This window comes from Cryptotermes secundus, unplaced genomic scaffold (assembly GCF_002891405.2).
Source record: "Cryptotermes secundus unplaced genomic scaffold, Csec_1.0 scaffold854, whole genome shotgun sequence".
NCBI classification, from domain to species: Eukaryota; Metazoa; Arthropoda; class Insecta; order Blattodea; family Kalotermitidae; genus Cryptotermes; species Cryptotermes secundus.
The window spans coordinates 401,561-416,163 of NW_019727108.1; the positions used below are offsets into that span (position 1 = coordinate 401,561).

The window sequence follows — 14,603 nt, forward strand, 5'->3', positions numbered from 1 at the left end:
TTCAAAATGACATTCATCATGTCAGTGACTGGTACTCTTACATCTCCATGAGTATTAATATCAACAGAACGCGTGTTATGTCGTACTCAAGGAAGACTAATGTCCTGCTCTATGGGTATCAGCTTTGTCATACTGCTATTACACGCACTGGTTGCGTTAAGGACCTAGGTGTTGTCTTTGATACTAAATTGTATTTTCACAATCATGTTGATTTTTCATATTCCGAATGTATAAAGCTGCTAGGTCTTATACGCTCAATAACTTTTAGATTTTCTTCTCTAGACTGTTTATATGTGCTATATCTTACACTAGTCAGGTCCAAGTTGGAATATGCCTCGGTAGCTTGGAATTCTATCATGTCTACTGACTCCGCAAAACTTGAGCGCATCCAGAAAAAGTTTGCATCTGTCTGTTTCTATCGCTACTTCCCACATAGCTCCTATAGTTATACATCTGCCTTAGAGAGACTAAGATTGCACCCTCTAAGTCTGCGTAGACATCTTCTTGATGCACTCTTCTTCATTCAGGTTTATCGTGGCCTTAAATCCTGCTCCTCCCTTCTGGATAATGCTAGTCTTCGTGTTCCTACTTGCCATGTTCGAGACTTCTCTACTTTTAGCGTTCGTCCCTCAAAAAGACACTGTCCCTCTTCTCGGTGCGCCCTTGCTACCAACGCGGTGGGTAAAGACCTCGACATATTTGCACACGGAGCGGTTTCTCTGAATCATATTTTACAAGCATGTACCAAACCTTTTACAGTGTTACTGGATTAGTGTTCTCATTAACTACAAAAGTGTATACCTCGGCTAACTTTAATTTTCTTATCTAATTGGTATTAATTTATTAGACTTCTTATTAATTTTATGCTATCACTCCCAGTTGTCTTATCTTAGTATCTAGTTGGTAATAATTCATTCATAATAATTAATAATTCATAAATGTATGTATATATTTAAGCTTTCTTTAGATTTATGCTCACTGATTTATTTCTGTCATATTTGTATTGTGTTTATTTATTTTTCTGTATCTTTCTATACTCGTGCTAACTTTGTAATTTGCCACTGTGTTGTTAAGTTATTGCACGTAAATAAACATGAATTGAATTGAAAAGCAATATGGTTCTATAGTTTATCTGCTTATAGTTAGAAGCACAAGACAACTTACCCTGTTACTGTTACTGCGATGAATAACCATCTCTATAAAATGGCATGAAAAATGAAATGAAAAAAAAAAGAAAGAAAGAAATCTGACACGGCACACTAATCTGTAGAAGGTCCTGTATCCATCGTATTTATACAGTCACTAATATAAAGTATATTACCCTCACCTTTTACATATCCCCTCCAGCCTCTACGTTTTACGAGGTTGCAAAAAGAAAAATAAAAGCGTAGCGATATTTTGAAGAATATCGTTTTGACAAGTTGCACTCACAGACAGATGAAATTCACGCTACGATAATGAGTTCCAACAGCAATGAAAGTAAGACAATTCCCCCTTCTATATTTTAGCCTCTCTCCAGCCTTCATACATTCTTACATACTACCCGTGTTCCAAAATAAGTGAAAGTGAAGAAGAGCACTGAATTGGTTCCAGGAGTGGGGGCAGACAGGTGTTATAATGGATGTATAGTGTTCCTAAGTGAGGTAATTTATATTGATATTTGTGGCTAAGGTTATCATTTTCTTCGTCTTTTTTATTTCATGGTATAGGCAATCAAGTGTGTTCCATTTTTTCATTTCATAATAATAATAACTTTAATTAAAGTTTTTAAGTTTATAATACCAATATCTGTCGTTTGAGACTGTAATGGAATTTTCTAGCAGAACCCTTATTTTCATTCTGGGTTCCACGGAATACAATTGGGAAACAATGCAATAAACCAACAATTTTCTACGACACTTACATAATATGTTTCAGGTTTTATGACCGAAATATATTTGGAAATTGTGCTATAAATAAATAGGATTGATCTTCTTGTGGAGGTATAGCTCCTGTGTTTCTTAAATTTGTCACTAGATGGAGGTGAGTAGCCAACTTCATGCCTAGTCTCTATACTGAATGAGCTACCTGACTTATTTCATGCTATAAATCCAAACGTGTAGAACTCAAGTAGGCTCTTTGGGCCCAGAGAACATGGTTCCTTATAATAATCATGTCATATTCGTAGTTGTTTAACGAATAGAAATGAAATTCTTAAAACTGTAAGTGCACGGACGAAGACAAGAATCCTTCTCACGATGGAAAAGTAATGATGATGTCATCATTCCTGAGGCAAGAGAGCCCGTTTGTGACATGACTTGCATCTGCTTTACCCACTTTTCTATGTGGTCCGCTGATGATTCTAATGCAAATATATCCTATACATACCAATATCGCTACCTACTCTGTTTTCCTACTTGAATCAACGGTCGTGACGATGGCTAAAACAGCCAGGCAGACTTGGGATGTGAGGTTATGGTTACTCCTGCCTGGTCGCTCTTCAGAAATGTCCTGGGTGTTGCGCAAAATATTTTTTTTTGCGCCCCCCCCCCCCGTGAAGGACAGACTTCTACACGTGGTAGTGTGTGTAATATATGTAAGAGTAGTCCCTGGGCTTAATTAATTAAGCACTACGCCTTGAAGATATGTGGGGGAGCGGATGTTTAGATCCACATATTCTTGACCTCGGAACTANTTCGATTCCCGATGAGGATATTGGATTTCCAATTTGACCTAATCCTTCCAGACGCACTATGGCCCTGAGTTCGACACAGCCTCGAACAGCAAGGAGTACCAGGATTCTTCCTGAGGGTAATGGGCGGCCGGCGTGTGAGGCTGACAACCTCACCATTTGTGAGCAGACTGTCTAGCAAATGTGGGAGCCTCGACGTATCACAATCCCATGGGACTCCACCCTAAATTTATTATTATTATTATTATTATTATTATGTGTTGCGGATTTTAAAGCATTAAGTAAGAAATAAAAAGACTTTCCCACCAATATCGTATATGAGGCCGCGCCATAGCTCAAGCGGTTAGTCGCTTGCTTCCCACTGCGGCCGCCCGGCTTCGAACCTGGGTCTGGTCATGTGGGATTTGTGGTGGGCAAAGTGGCGCAGGGGCAGGTTTTCTCCGAGTACTTCGGTTTCCCTGCCAATCTTCATTCCACCAAATTCTCCATCATTCTATTCACCCGAGGCAAGTACGTGTACAATAGGCTAATCAGTGGCCGACGTGCCGAGTGGTCCCAGCTGGACTCCACCCCCACTATGCGAATTAAAAGAAAAATATATCGTATATGCATTCCTCTTCTCTCCCATTCGTGTTACATGCCCTTCCCATCTCATACTCCTTGACTTGATCATTCTAATTATATTTGGAGAAGAGTACAAGTTTTCTGAGGAAAGAAATTAACTTTAAAATATGACGAATACTTAAGTTGATTTCACCTCTCATCTGAACACGCAGCTCCTGGAAGACAAGGTTCTCCCCACAAAAGGTAATTTTCCAAGGTTCACATCTCTGCTTAATTTGAACGTGACTTTTGAAATTCTGTAAGTGTACGATTTTATCACAAAATTATGTAGGCAGCAAACAGAATTCATGAAAAATGATGAAAATGAAAATGTTCAGAACATGGGACAATGCGATGCCTGATACAGAAAATACAAGAGGCTTAAACTTGGCGGCGGTCAATGTTACGACCGTTCAAGTGACTTAAGTTACCGTTGAAGCGCGAGCTAAGTAAAATAAAGAATCATCTGGTGTAGAATAGCTTGAATTTCTGAGGCCTTGCATGTATTGTATAATTGTAAGCAAATTAGATTATGAACACTGGACGAGGTTCAAGCCAGGGAAGAAAGACTGACTTATCCTCTCGTCACGAATGTTGGCCCAAGACAATTACGGGTATGAAGGTAAAGTTGTCGCTGTATTTAATTAATTAAAAACTACGCCATGAAAACATATGGGGGCGTGAAGGTACAGCTCCATTCTTGTCGTCAGCACTAGATGGAGATGAGCGGTCAGCTTCACGCCCCGACAGTTTTATTTCCGAGGAAGGAGACTCCGGTGTCCATTGGGTTAAAGGATGGATGGGCCCCATTGCCAAGCTGGACGTTACTGAGGAGAGAAAAATTTCTTGTCCCTGCCGGTAATCGAACCCTGGTCGTCCAGTCCGTAACTCGCCGATGTACCGTCTCCACAATCACGACTATAATAGTCCAATTTCTGACTAGGAGGAACTAATGGCCCCAAGAGAGGATTGCCGCAAGGAAGGACGGACTTAAGACAATTGTCTTTCTCAAAGTAAATATGACTCATACTTTTCAAAGGGTTAAAGCACACCGCGCAAGCATAGTGTTTCCTAAACATCTGCATTGCCTGACACAACCTCCTTGACGTCATTCAGGACACTGGAGCGCTGTAGAAATTAGCAACGTGTAATGCAAGGCAAACTGTTTCTCACCCCACTTAACGAAGCTAGGAACATCAGTTCTTCACTGCCACAAACTATGATGATGATGATGATGATGATGATGATGATGATGTATGATTGTGTAACGTGTTTGACCTAGTTTGTACACGCATTGCTTCTGTTCCAATGCGGCACAAGGTTGGGATTTCACGTTCATTGGGGACAGAGGTGTACAAACGTACTTCAGTCAGATACCAAATTCTTCTGTGTGCGTTTGATTTTACTATTTCTCAACTGCTGAGGCCATCTTACGTCAGATTTGAAGATGAGTTTTCAATGATGAATCAGAGAAGACGTGGAAGGAAGTGACGGTGATATACAAGGAAGAGTCAGTAAATAGGTCACAATGGATACGTTACGGGGGTTCTGTCTCTCTCTCTCTCTCTCTGTGGCTTTACAGCCCTTTGGACCTTGGCCGCTTTTTCACTTTCTTAATCCTTTACACAGTCGGTAGGACTCCTTGGACGGGGGATTAGCCCGCCGCAAGGCCGTTACCTACACACAGAATAAAGGCACACAGGCATCCATTCCTAGAGTGGGATTCGAAACCACGATCCCAATATTCGAGCGGGCGAAGGAGGTTCATGCCTTAGACTGAGCGGCAACTGTGACTGGATATGGGTTTTTACATTCTAATATTTCGTAAGCGAATATCTGTAAAACACATGTTTTCTTTATGCAAATGAATGTATTTTAGGTACGGTTTGATAAGCTTGAATGTATCCACAGAACGAAATGAGTGTGATAGATACATCCAAATGTTTCATGATGACAATAACAATAACATTAGTATTATAATTTTATTAACCTTATTATATTAACCTTATTAGAGATGAAGCGACAGGCGGTTGGGCAACACTGCTTAATGAGGAGCTTCATAATTTGTACCCTTCGCTAAGTACAATTAGAAAGATCAAGCCAAGGAGGATGAAATTGGCAAGACATGTAGTACGAATGGAGGAGAAGATGAATGCATATAGGACAGTGTTGATGGAGTGATATCGATCGGATTGATATGACTCACGACATGGACCAGTGGAGGGCTTTTGTGAACACGGTATTGAACCTTCAGGTTCCATAAAACATTGGGAAGTTCTTGAGTAGCTGCACAACTGGCGGCTTCTCAAGAAGGGTTCAGCTCCATGGAGTTATTTAGTTATTAATTCTATTAACGTTATATCCAATTGTTGTATGGACCAATCTCCATACCTTAATCATATATACAAAACTGGATACAAAGAACAGAGACAATTGTAATGTGTTGTCTGGTAACGTAAGGGCAAAGGTGAAGTTGTCGCTGTATTTAATTAAATAAACACTATCCCATGAAGACGTATGGGAGAGCGGATGTATAGCTCGACCATTCTTGACCTCGGCACTAGATGGATGTGAGTGGCCAGCTTTACGCCCTGGCCGCTTTACCTCTGGGGAAAGAGCATCTTGTATTCACTGGATAGGAAGTTGGGTGGGCCCCAGAACCGGTCTGTGTTCTGTGGAGAATAGAAAAATTTTTCACTGCCGGAAATCGAACTCTGGCCGTCCATTCCCTAGCAAGATGCTGTGTTGACAGCTATCCCGGCTCCCTATCTATTTTCTCGTAAGTTAACTATTTCCTTTCTGGTCCACTGAAGATTCACACTCAATGCAGTAAAAGTAAAAAGTAAAGCTATCCCTGTACCAGGCCGTGAAAGCCCATAGGGTTGTGAGATGTTGGGGGTCCCACACTATCTTAGACAATCGGCTCAAAGATGGCGGTAAGGTTGTCAGCCTTACGCGACGGCCGCGCTTTAGGGCGCATGTCCACGTCAAGAATTCCTGCCGGAACAATTCCGCCGGCCGGCAGACAAAACCGGTTGGCCTTGTCCACGGAGACGGCAAGCGCGCGGAAAATGTTTCACTCGAGTCGAGGTGAGTCTGTGCACGGGTGCAGTAGAATGGATAATACGGATGTATGCACCCTCATTGCACTATATTATTTTTACAAAAAGAAACAGCGACGACGCAGAAGGTACTGGGTGCATCCTGTGTTGCAAGACCGATTTTAATTTGGTGCATTTAGTACGCTGTTTGAAAAACTACGACAGGACGACGCAAAGAATGTTATTTTTTTTAGAATGTCAAAAGAAACATTTGACAAGTTACTGACAATTTTATCTCCCAGTGTTTCAAAATCTTCTTCAAGGTGTGGGCATACATCCTTCCAAGCTTGCAAAGTTAGCCGCCTGTCTTTGTACTCTTCACTTGACTTATCCCACAGTACTGGTCTTTCCTCGACAAGGGTAATTAATAATTCACAGTCAATATTGAATTCTGCGCTCATTGTAACGAAAAGAATACTACAGACACAAAACACGTGAAACTTGCACGCTCAAGACCAACTGATTACTGACGACGAGCTCGCCTGCTCGTGGACAGGTAGACATGTTAATGCATGTCCCACTGAGAACACGGTGCACCGTCCGGCTGCCTCCTCTACAATGGGAATCCGGTGCAGCGTCCGGTAGATTTGCCGTGATGGCTCGTGGAAAAAGTCTCATATGAAACAATGCATCACTACCAACCCGGTAAATCTACCGGAACGGCGAACGGCGAAAATTCTTGTCGTGGACAAGGGCCCTTACTCCCCAGGAAAATTATTTAATTAATTCCTGGTACTCATTTCTGTTAGAGGCTGAGTGAACCCCAGGCCCATAGTGCGGCTGGAAGGATTAGGTAAACTGAGAAAAATTCAATGACCTCATCGGGACTTGAACCCGAGACGTGTGAAGTGATATTGGTCTGTGGGAACTGCCCACATTCAAGCAAGTGTGACATGCGAGCTTCATTGCTTAGCAAAGACGAGTAAACAGCGTTTGCTAGGCAAAGCCTGCAATACGGACAGTGACATGTATTCTATATGTCCGACTCTAGGTTACATAAGAAGATACATTGAGTGGAAGTTACAGTTACAGTTCTAGATTTCTACAGTTCTACAATTCTAGTTCAGTGTTCAAGGAGTTCACTATTGTTATTCTTCAATTCTTCAAACTCAAGTTCGTCCGTGTATACTGTGCAACTGTAATAAATACTATAGGACAGTTCAACTAGTGGTTGTCTCTTCATATAATGACATCCCACAGGTCAGAAGCATTTCAAAAAACGTAGTAAGAACCGCTGCAGTACAAGAGATCAGGATGGTAAAATTATTTGTTATGTGAATTCTGGCTTTGGCATACGCTTAGGCTAATATTGTGGATAGTAGCTATCCTTTCTACCGACTGAGCTCTCGGCTGTGAATTCAGTTATTTAGCAGCGTTAGCCCAAACGGCCTGAACGCTGGAAATTGATGGCAGCATAATACATCGTGACATCACTGCGGCCAAGTTGGCAGACAATGACATTGAGTTGCACGAGGTTGTAGAGATTGTATTTGTCGTGTTTTTTCTGGTAACCGGGTTAGAACTTTGTGGACGTTTATGAACGTTTATGAAGGTGTTGAAGTGTTGAACGGCGTAGGATCTGTTGTGTATCAATTTAAGAGGGGTGTATGAAGTGTTGTGGTGTGCTGTTAAATAACAGTTCAGTATTCATATAAGGCGTATTCGTCGAAACAGTTCTTTAGGAAGTTACATTACTGTGGGATTCTTTATTGCAATGGTAAGTAGAGATTATGCGTGTTTAGTAAATGTACGAATTGAAATGCAGTGATAGGACATAACTAGCATAAGTTTAGTTGCAGTTACATAGGATTATGTAAAGTAATTGTATCATTTTGCTTGGTTTCCACAGGCTCGAAATGCTGAGAAGGCAATGTAAGTAAATGAAAATTAATTTATATAGTAGGAATTGAGAGTAGGACAAATGTGCATTCCAATTTAAATGTATTCGTACATTCCTATTATCAATAATAAAACGGGAGTAAAGTAAAATGTGGTTCCTGTGCGTATGGGGGAGTGGATATATAGATCCACATTTTCTTAACCTTGGCACTAGCTGGAAGTGAGTTGTCAGCTTCACACCCCTGCCGCTTTACCTCTGGGAAAAGAGCCACAGGTATCCATTGGATAGGAGGATAGGTGTGCCCCAGAGCCAGTCTGAAAGACATGAAGAAGAGAAAATTCTTGACCCCACTAGGACTCAAACTCCGGCTTCTTGATCGTCCAGCCCAGACCCAATCGCTATACCGACTATACTATCCTGGCTCTTCACTTAATGTTGAGTGTCTATTTGGTCGTACTGGTTTCAGGACAACTTTAGCTCGATGGAGGGCAGCCCAAGTTAGTGATACAGTAAAAGAAAGGGAGAGGAGACCGTATCTTGCATCTGAATGTCATGATTTACCTAAAGCTGAGAAGTGGAGAATGCAGATTATTCGAGAAATAGCCAAGAAAGTGGCTCAGATTCAGAATGGTATGCTGTCAAGATATTTGTATATTACTATAGCAGCAGTAGCAGGTAAAGCTTTCGCAATGGTTAACTGTTTATGTTATTTCACTTCTTGAGTGGTTCCACCTAGCAGTTGTGGGCAAGATTTCTGACATTTTGGAGTTATTTTGGGTTAGAATTTGTGAGGAGGCAGCATGTATCTGCAAAATGTCCGCAGTATGACCCACTTGCTCACAGTGCAACTGCCAAAGAACTGAACTAATGTGAACGATAGTGATCATGTATTATCATACAATGAATCACCTGTGTGAAAATAGATTGATGTAAGACTGATATATTTTGATACTTATTTAAGTATGAAATTCTAAAAAAATCTGTATTTGTTTGTCATAATCATGTAAATGTGATGTATATTTATGATACAGTGGCCAGTGGCTTATGCCTCAGTTACCCACAGAAGTCTTGTGGTTAGAAGCTTTCGCAACATACGTCTATAGTTGTGCGAATGAAGTTAAATTGAATTTTATTTTATGTGTTTGAATGCATTTTCCTGTGTGTTCAACACCTCTGAATTTGTTGTTGGGTTAATTTATACACTGTGATCATCCAAGGGTTATCTGAAAATCTTTCAGGCATTCAGGCAGGAGAGAGAAGCTGCTTGTGTCAGTTTAGGCCAACATTTAATGGACTCAGCAAACCAAAAGTCTGCACATATTATGGTTAACTTTAGTATTGCTCCAGTAACCCACTGAAGAGCTGCTGTGAAGCAAGCTTGTGCATTATGTGCCATCTGTTCATTGCTGTCTTGGCAGTTGCAGAAGTAGTTTTTGTATTGGTTAGGGCTGATGTTTTTGAAACACAAGTTTCCTGTGGAAGGCTTCTAAGGGATTTTCAAAAAGAATGTTAAGCTTAGCACCTGTTTCATCCAATTTTCTTCAGTGAATGCTTATATATTTTGATTCTTTTTCTTCTTGTCCATTAACAACTGTGTTTTAAATTATTAAAAGTTATATGACTGATTAGTGTAATGCTGGCTACCATTCATTCCAGAACCTTTTGTCTTCTTGTCTGCTGTGTAAAAGCATAAAAAGTAGAATATACAAAACTATAATTTTGCCTGTTGTTCTGTATGGGTGTGAAATTTGGTCTCTGACTTTAAGGGAGGAACATAGACTGAGGGTGTTGAGGAGAATATTTGGACCAAAGAGAGATGAAGTGATAGGAGGTTGGAGAAAACTGCATAATGAGGAGCTTCATAACTTGTACTCTTCTCCAAGAATAATTAGAATGATCAAGTCAAGGAGGAGGTGGGCAGGGGATGTAGCACGAATGAGGGAGAAGAGGAATGCATATGGGATATTGGTGGGAAAGCCAGAAGGAAAGAGACCACTGGGAAGACCAAGGCGTAGGTTGGTGAACAATATTAAAATGGATCTTGAAGAGATAGGATGTGATGGTATGGATTGGATTGATCTGGCTCAGGATAGGGACCAGTTAGGATGTGATGGTATGGATTGGATTGATCTGGCTCAGGATAGGGACCAGTGGAGGGTTCTTGTGAACATGGTAATGAACCTTCGAGTTCCATATTATGCAGGGAAGTTCTTGAGTAGCTGCACAATTGGCAGCTTCTGCAGAAGGTCTTGGCTCCATGAGTGTGTGAGTGAGTGAGTGAGTGAGAGTGAATGTATGACTGATTATATATTGTCTTCACATTTTTGCATGTCTATAATGAAAAGTTGCAAAAAAGAAAATGCCCACCAGCTTCCTTTTGTCTGTCCACAAGTTAGAACTCAAGAATTGTTGACAAGATTTTCATGACATCAGATATTGGAGAGGTTTGCTACAATTTGTTTACCTATTGTAATTTTGTTTAAAACTAGACAGCAGTAATAAACACTACATGAATACCAGTATATGTTCCTGCACTTAACATGCTCTTTGGCAGAGTGGAAACTGTTTTGGGCGGGCAGAGTGAGTCAAACCCACATTTTATGTCCAATATGCCTCTCAAGAAAGTAATACTCTTTCTAAGAAAATCAAACAAAATGGGGGGTACATGCCAGAATTGTTACAAAATGTGTACATTTCATAACTTGTTTTGTTGATACATGCAGTGCATGTAAGCAGCTGGAATTTTGCAGAGAAGCATTACTCAACAAGTGCTATTAATGTGCAGAATTTGAAATGGAGTTTCAACACGATTACTTGAGTTGTTCCCTTATATATGTGACACATCTGAATGGTTGCCTCAGGATAGATATTGTAAGTTTCCGTAATATTTGTTTTCCTTTCCCTTTTAGAGCCTTGTTAGAATACCTCCACCATAGCCCCACAAATTGTAGAAGGGGATGAAAAGGGAATGAGGTGCCAGGGGTTATAAGTTGGCCATTCTTCTCACTGGAGGACATAAATACAGAGACCTGATCCTCCAGGTTGGGCATTGGATGCAGACTGATGACAGTACTCTTTAAAAAAATATATTGTTGCAAAATCCAAAGAATTGGAAACCAGATGGTCTAATTCACAATGGATTGAAAAAATCTGGCAGAATCTTCAGAGGAACGCTATAGCTCAAAATGTGCTCTTTTGCCAGTGACGACAACAATTATGATGATTTGGTTTCTTATTATGTTGTTTATTAATTCAGATATCCACTCTTCCATTTTCTATATACTGTCTTTAAGAGAAGATTTAATCTACTAGGGTCTCCTTTGCATACTCACAGTCCAATCATGACATCCAATATTGAAAAATGCAGATTTCAAGAATTTCTTCCATTTTTCATGAAAATGATGACATCTGATGACAGACTATTGGTGGAAGATCTATATATGAGTGAAATTAGTGCTACCTGCAGCCAACAACATATGGAACACACTACTGCTGCACTGTGTCACACAGTATCATTATGTTTTTATTGTAGAGAGAGATACAGGGAGATTCTTACCTTTGTTGATCAGTTCACAGCGCCCAGTGCACTGCCAGCTGCGAGGCGCATATGAGTGTTGCCAATGGATCAATATGTCTGTTGGCCGATAGTATTTGGACTGAAGTAGTTACAATTCACAGATCATAGGAGGTGCTGAAAATGCCATCCCTCTACATGTATATACCTTGCACCAATGGAAGAGGTTCTGATTTACCCTTTGAAACTCTTCTGCAGGATTATTTGCAGTTTGCCCCGCAAATATTTTCTTTTAGTTATTCTTCATTTGTGGGTTACTGTTGTAAACTTTGTCCATCAAACAACTCCAGAAGAAAAAATGACGCACTGAGATTGGGTGAATGTTCTGGCTAAATGTCACTGCTGATAATTCTGTCCCTGAATACATTGGACAAAGCTTTCATAAATTCATTAAGAAATGCAGGTCAAGAAATACTTCTTGCACTTATAGTACAACAGACACCAACGTCCATTGGATGGAGCAGGACTTTGTGGGTTAGGTGTGAATTCTGTGAACTCCAGTAGCGATTGTTTTGTGTATTTATGTATCCCTGCACGTGAAACCACACTTCGTTAGAAAGAATGTCAATTGCAGATTGATCTCACCTTCAACAACACACTGCAGAAACCAGCTGTGAAAATGAACCCTGTAGCTGGTTCATATGGTTGAAAGGCCCGGATTACTGCTCTTCTATAGGGTCTGAGCTTCAGCAGTTGTGTTGCGCTTCTTGTACTAGACTTTGACAATCCACTATCTTGAAGTAGACATTTCGGTGATTTTCTAGGTGCATGTTCATGTCTGGCTCCTGTGGTACCAAACTGTGAATTGTTTGTCTGCTTGGAACTCTTTCATCACACAATTTTTGCCAACATTTTCTAGCAGATCCATATTTCACGTAGGTGTCATACAGAAATACACGTTGCTCTGAAGTATACTGCACCATGACAGAAAACACTGCTCACTAATCATAACTAGAACAAACGGCTAGTTGAGCTGGTAACTGCTGTCACCTGCTCGCAAATCAGAAACAAATTACCACGCTTGAATCTTGCTGCTTGTTCTGAAACAAAATGCTGTCAAGTGGTCCCCAAAGTTAATAACTTCCCCTAATTCCAAACATTATTGGTCGTCAGGCATACTGATTCATTGGCAAAATTTGTATGTGCCTTGCAGCTGGTGGTGCACTGGTCACCATGAAGTGCAGATCCATGAACTGGTCAACAAAGATAAGCACCTCCAAATATAATGACTGAATAAAAAAATTCTGTATTTATCACACTTCAAGTTATTGTATGAACATGTATCCTTTCCTTTGAGCAGCTGGACTTGGTGAATTTAGGATCCGTGATTTGAATGATGAGATAAACAAACTTCTCCGTGAAAAGGGTGATTGGGAGAGACAGATACGAGAACTTGGAGGCCCCGATTATGCTAAAGTGGGACCTCGTATGTTGGATCACGAGGGCAAGGAAGTTCCTGGGAATCGTGGTTACAAATACTTTGGAGCAGCCAAAGATTTGCCAGGTAAGTTGAATATTTGACTAACTGGCAGAGGGTTTCATTTTGTGACTTGCATGCCTTTAACAAAATATAGTGAAGGAAACTCAGTATAGAGATGTGCAGGGGCAACAAAGGTCCTGATGTTCAGAAGAGCATACATTACCTTTGAAATGTGATTTCAACGTATGTTTGCAAGCTTGCAGAGCTCATATGAAATTTTCTTCATTTCTCCTGTCTGCATGCACAAAGTAACTCGGGAACTGCTGAACAGATGTTTATGATTCATATTATGAAGTTCTACTTAAATTTGTCATCATTTACCAATATGTTTTCTGCACTCATATTCAGAGTTACTCATGAATATTTATTTAAGTGAAAAAATGTTCTGAACAAAATTTGTAGAAAGAAAAGAATTTTTTAGTCATGCTGCCCAAGATGTCTGTCATCAGTTGTAACAGGTAAATCTACAATAAAACAGATCCTTCAGTTGTTCCAGCAGAAGATATTTAACACTTTGTGGACTGCGCACCCTTTAAAAGGTTTTTCGCTTTTAAACATGGCGGACCGCTCGCCTGTTAACAGGCTTTTAAAACACGATAAGTTGCAACACACTATACATCTCTTTGGCGCCACCCAAGTTGCATGTAATGGCATAATAAAACTCTGGAATATTCGCTTACTTCTCAGTAAGTTGATCTCGCTGTTTTCTTAAGCCACTATAAGCGATAATGCTTTGTTGCTCTTCAAGCTGCATGTATCAGCCAGTAGTTAGTGTTGGGGTATGGACAAGGACAAATTCTTTTCCGATGAGCCAGCTGACCTGCCTTGTGAGATGCGTAGTTATGGTGTTTGAGAGAGCAGCAGTGACAGGGGAGAGTTAAGAATTGTGAAAAGTGACCGTAGCTCCGACGATAATGGGGGTAATAACATTGCGGTGACTAACATTGCGGGGATAGTAAAAAATTTAAAAAATCACAAAAATCTAAACCCTGATTCGAAATTGAAATACAAAGCGTTTCTGATGAATGTGGCAAAGCCCTGGGCTACAGACCAGATGGTGGCGGCAGAACCAGAGTCAGACACAGACTTATTGCGACCGTGTCCATCCAATCCAACCCCAACGCAAGCCTCATGTGGATCCCACAGGGCGACTCTCGGGTGATATGCAGAAACATACCCTCGTGAAAATTGTGAAGAGTGAACATTCCAAGGGGAAGCATCTTTCTAGGCAATGCTGTGTTTCCACAGTTAACAAAAAAAGGAGCATGTCTACATTTGCAAGTTCTCTGTAATGCCACTTCACAAAGGGGAATGTTTCCAGAAATATCACACTC

The 14,603-nt window shown here is 40.6% G+C and overlaps 2 protein-coding genes across 4 annotated transcripts in view; one reads left to right on the forward strand and one right to left on the reverse strand.

The window, feature by feature from the left end:
- Positions 1-1,194, reverse strand: part of LOC111864491 (pro-resilin) — an 11,457-nt gene extending 10,263 nt beyond the window's left edge. Inside the window, exon 1 of the mRNA XM_023851766.1 lies at positions 1,165-1,194. Within this exon, the coding sequence (XP_023707534.1) occupies positions 1,165-1,194 (30 nt within the window). The remainder of the gene's footprint in view (positions 1-1,164) is intronic.
- A 6,631-nt stretch (positions 1,195-7,825) lies between these two features.
- Positions 7,826-14,603, forward strand: part of LOC111864497 (pre-mRNA-splicing factor ISY1 homolog) — a 27,849-nt gene continuing 21,071 nt past the window's right edge. For all 3 annotated transcript variants that reach the window (XR_002842808.2, XR_002842809.2, XM_023851778.2), the window contains exons 1-4: positions 7,826-8,092; positions 8,225-8,247; positions 8,682-8,845; positions 13,090-13,293. Coding sequence is in view for 1 of the 3 variants with exons in the window: in XM_023851778.2 (XP_023707546.1) it covers positions 8,090-8,092; positions 8,225-8,247; positions 8,682-8,845; positions 13,090-13,293 (394 nt within the window). In the remaining 2 variants the exon portion in view is untranslated. The remainder of the gene's footprint in view (positions 8,093-8,224; positions 8,248-8,681; positions 8,846-13,089; positions 13,294-14,603) is intronic.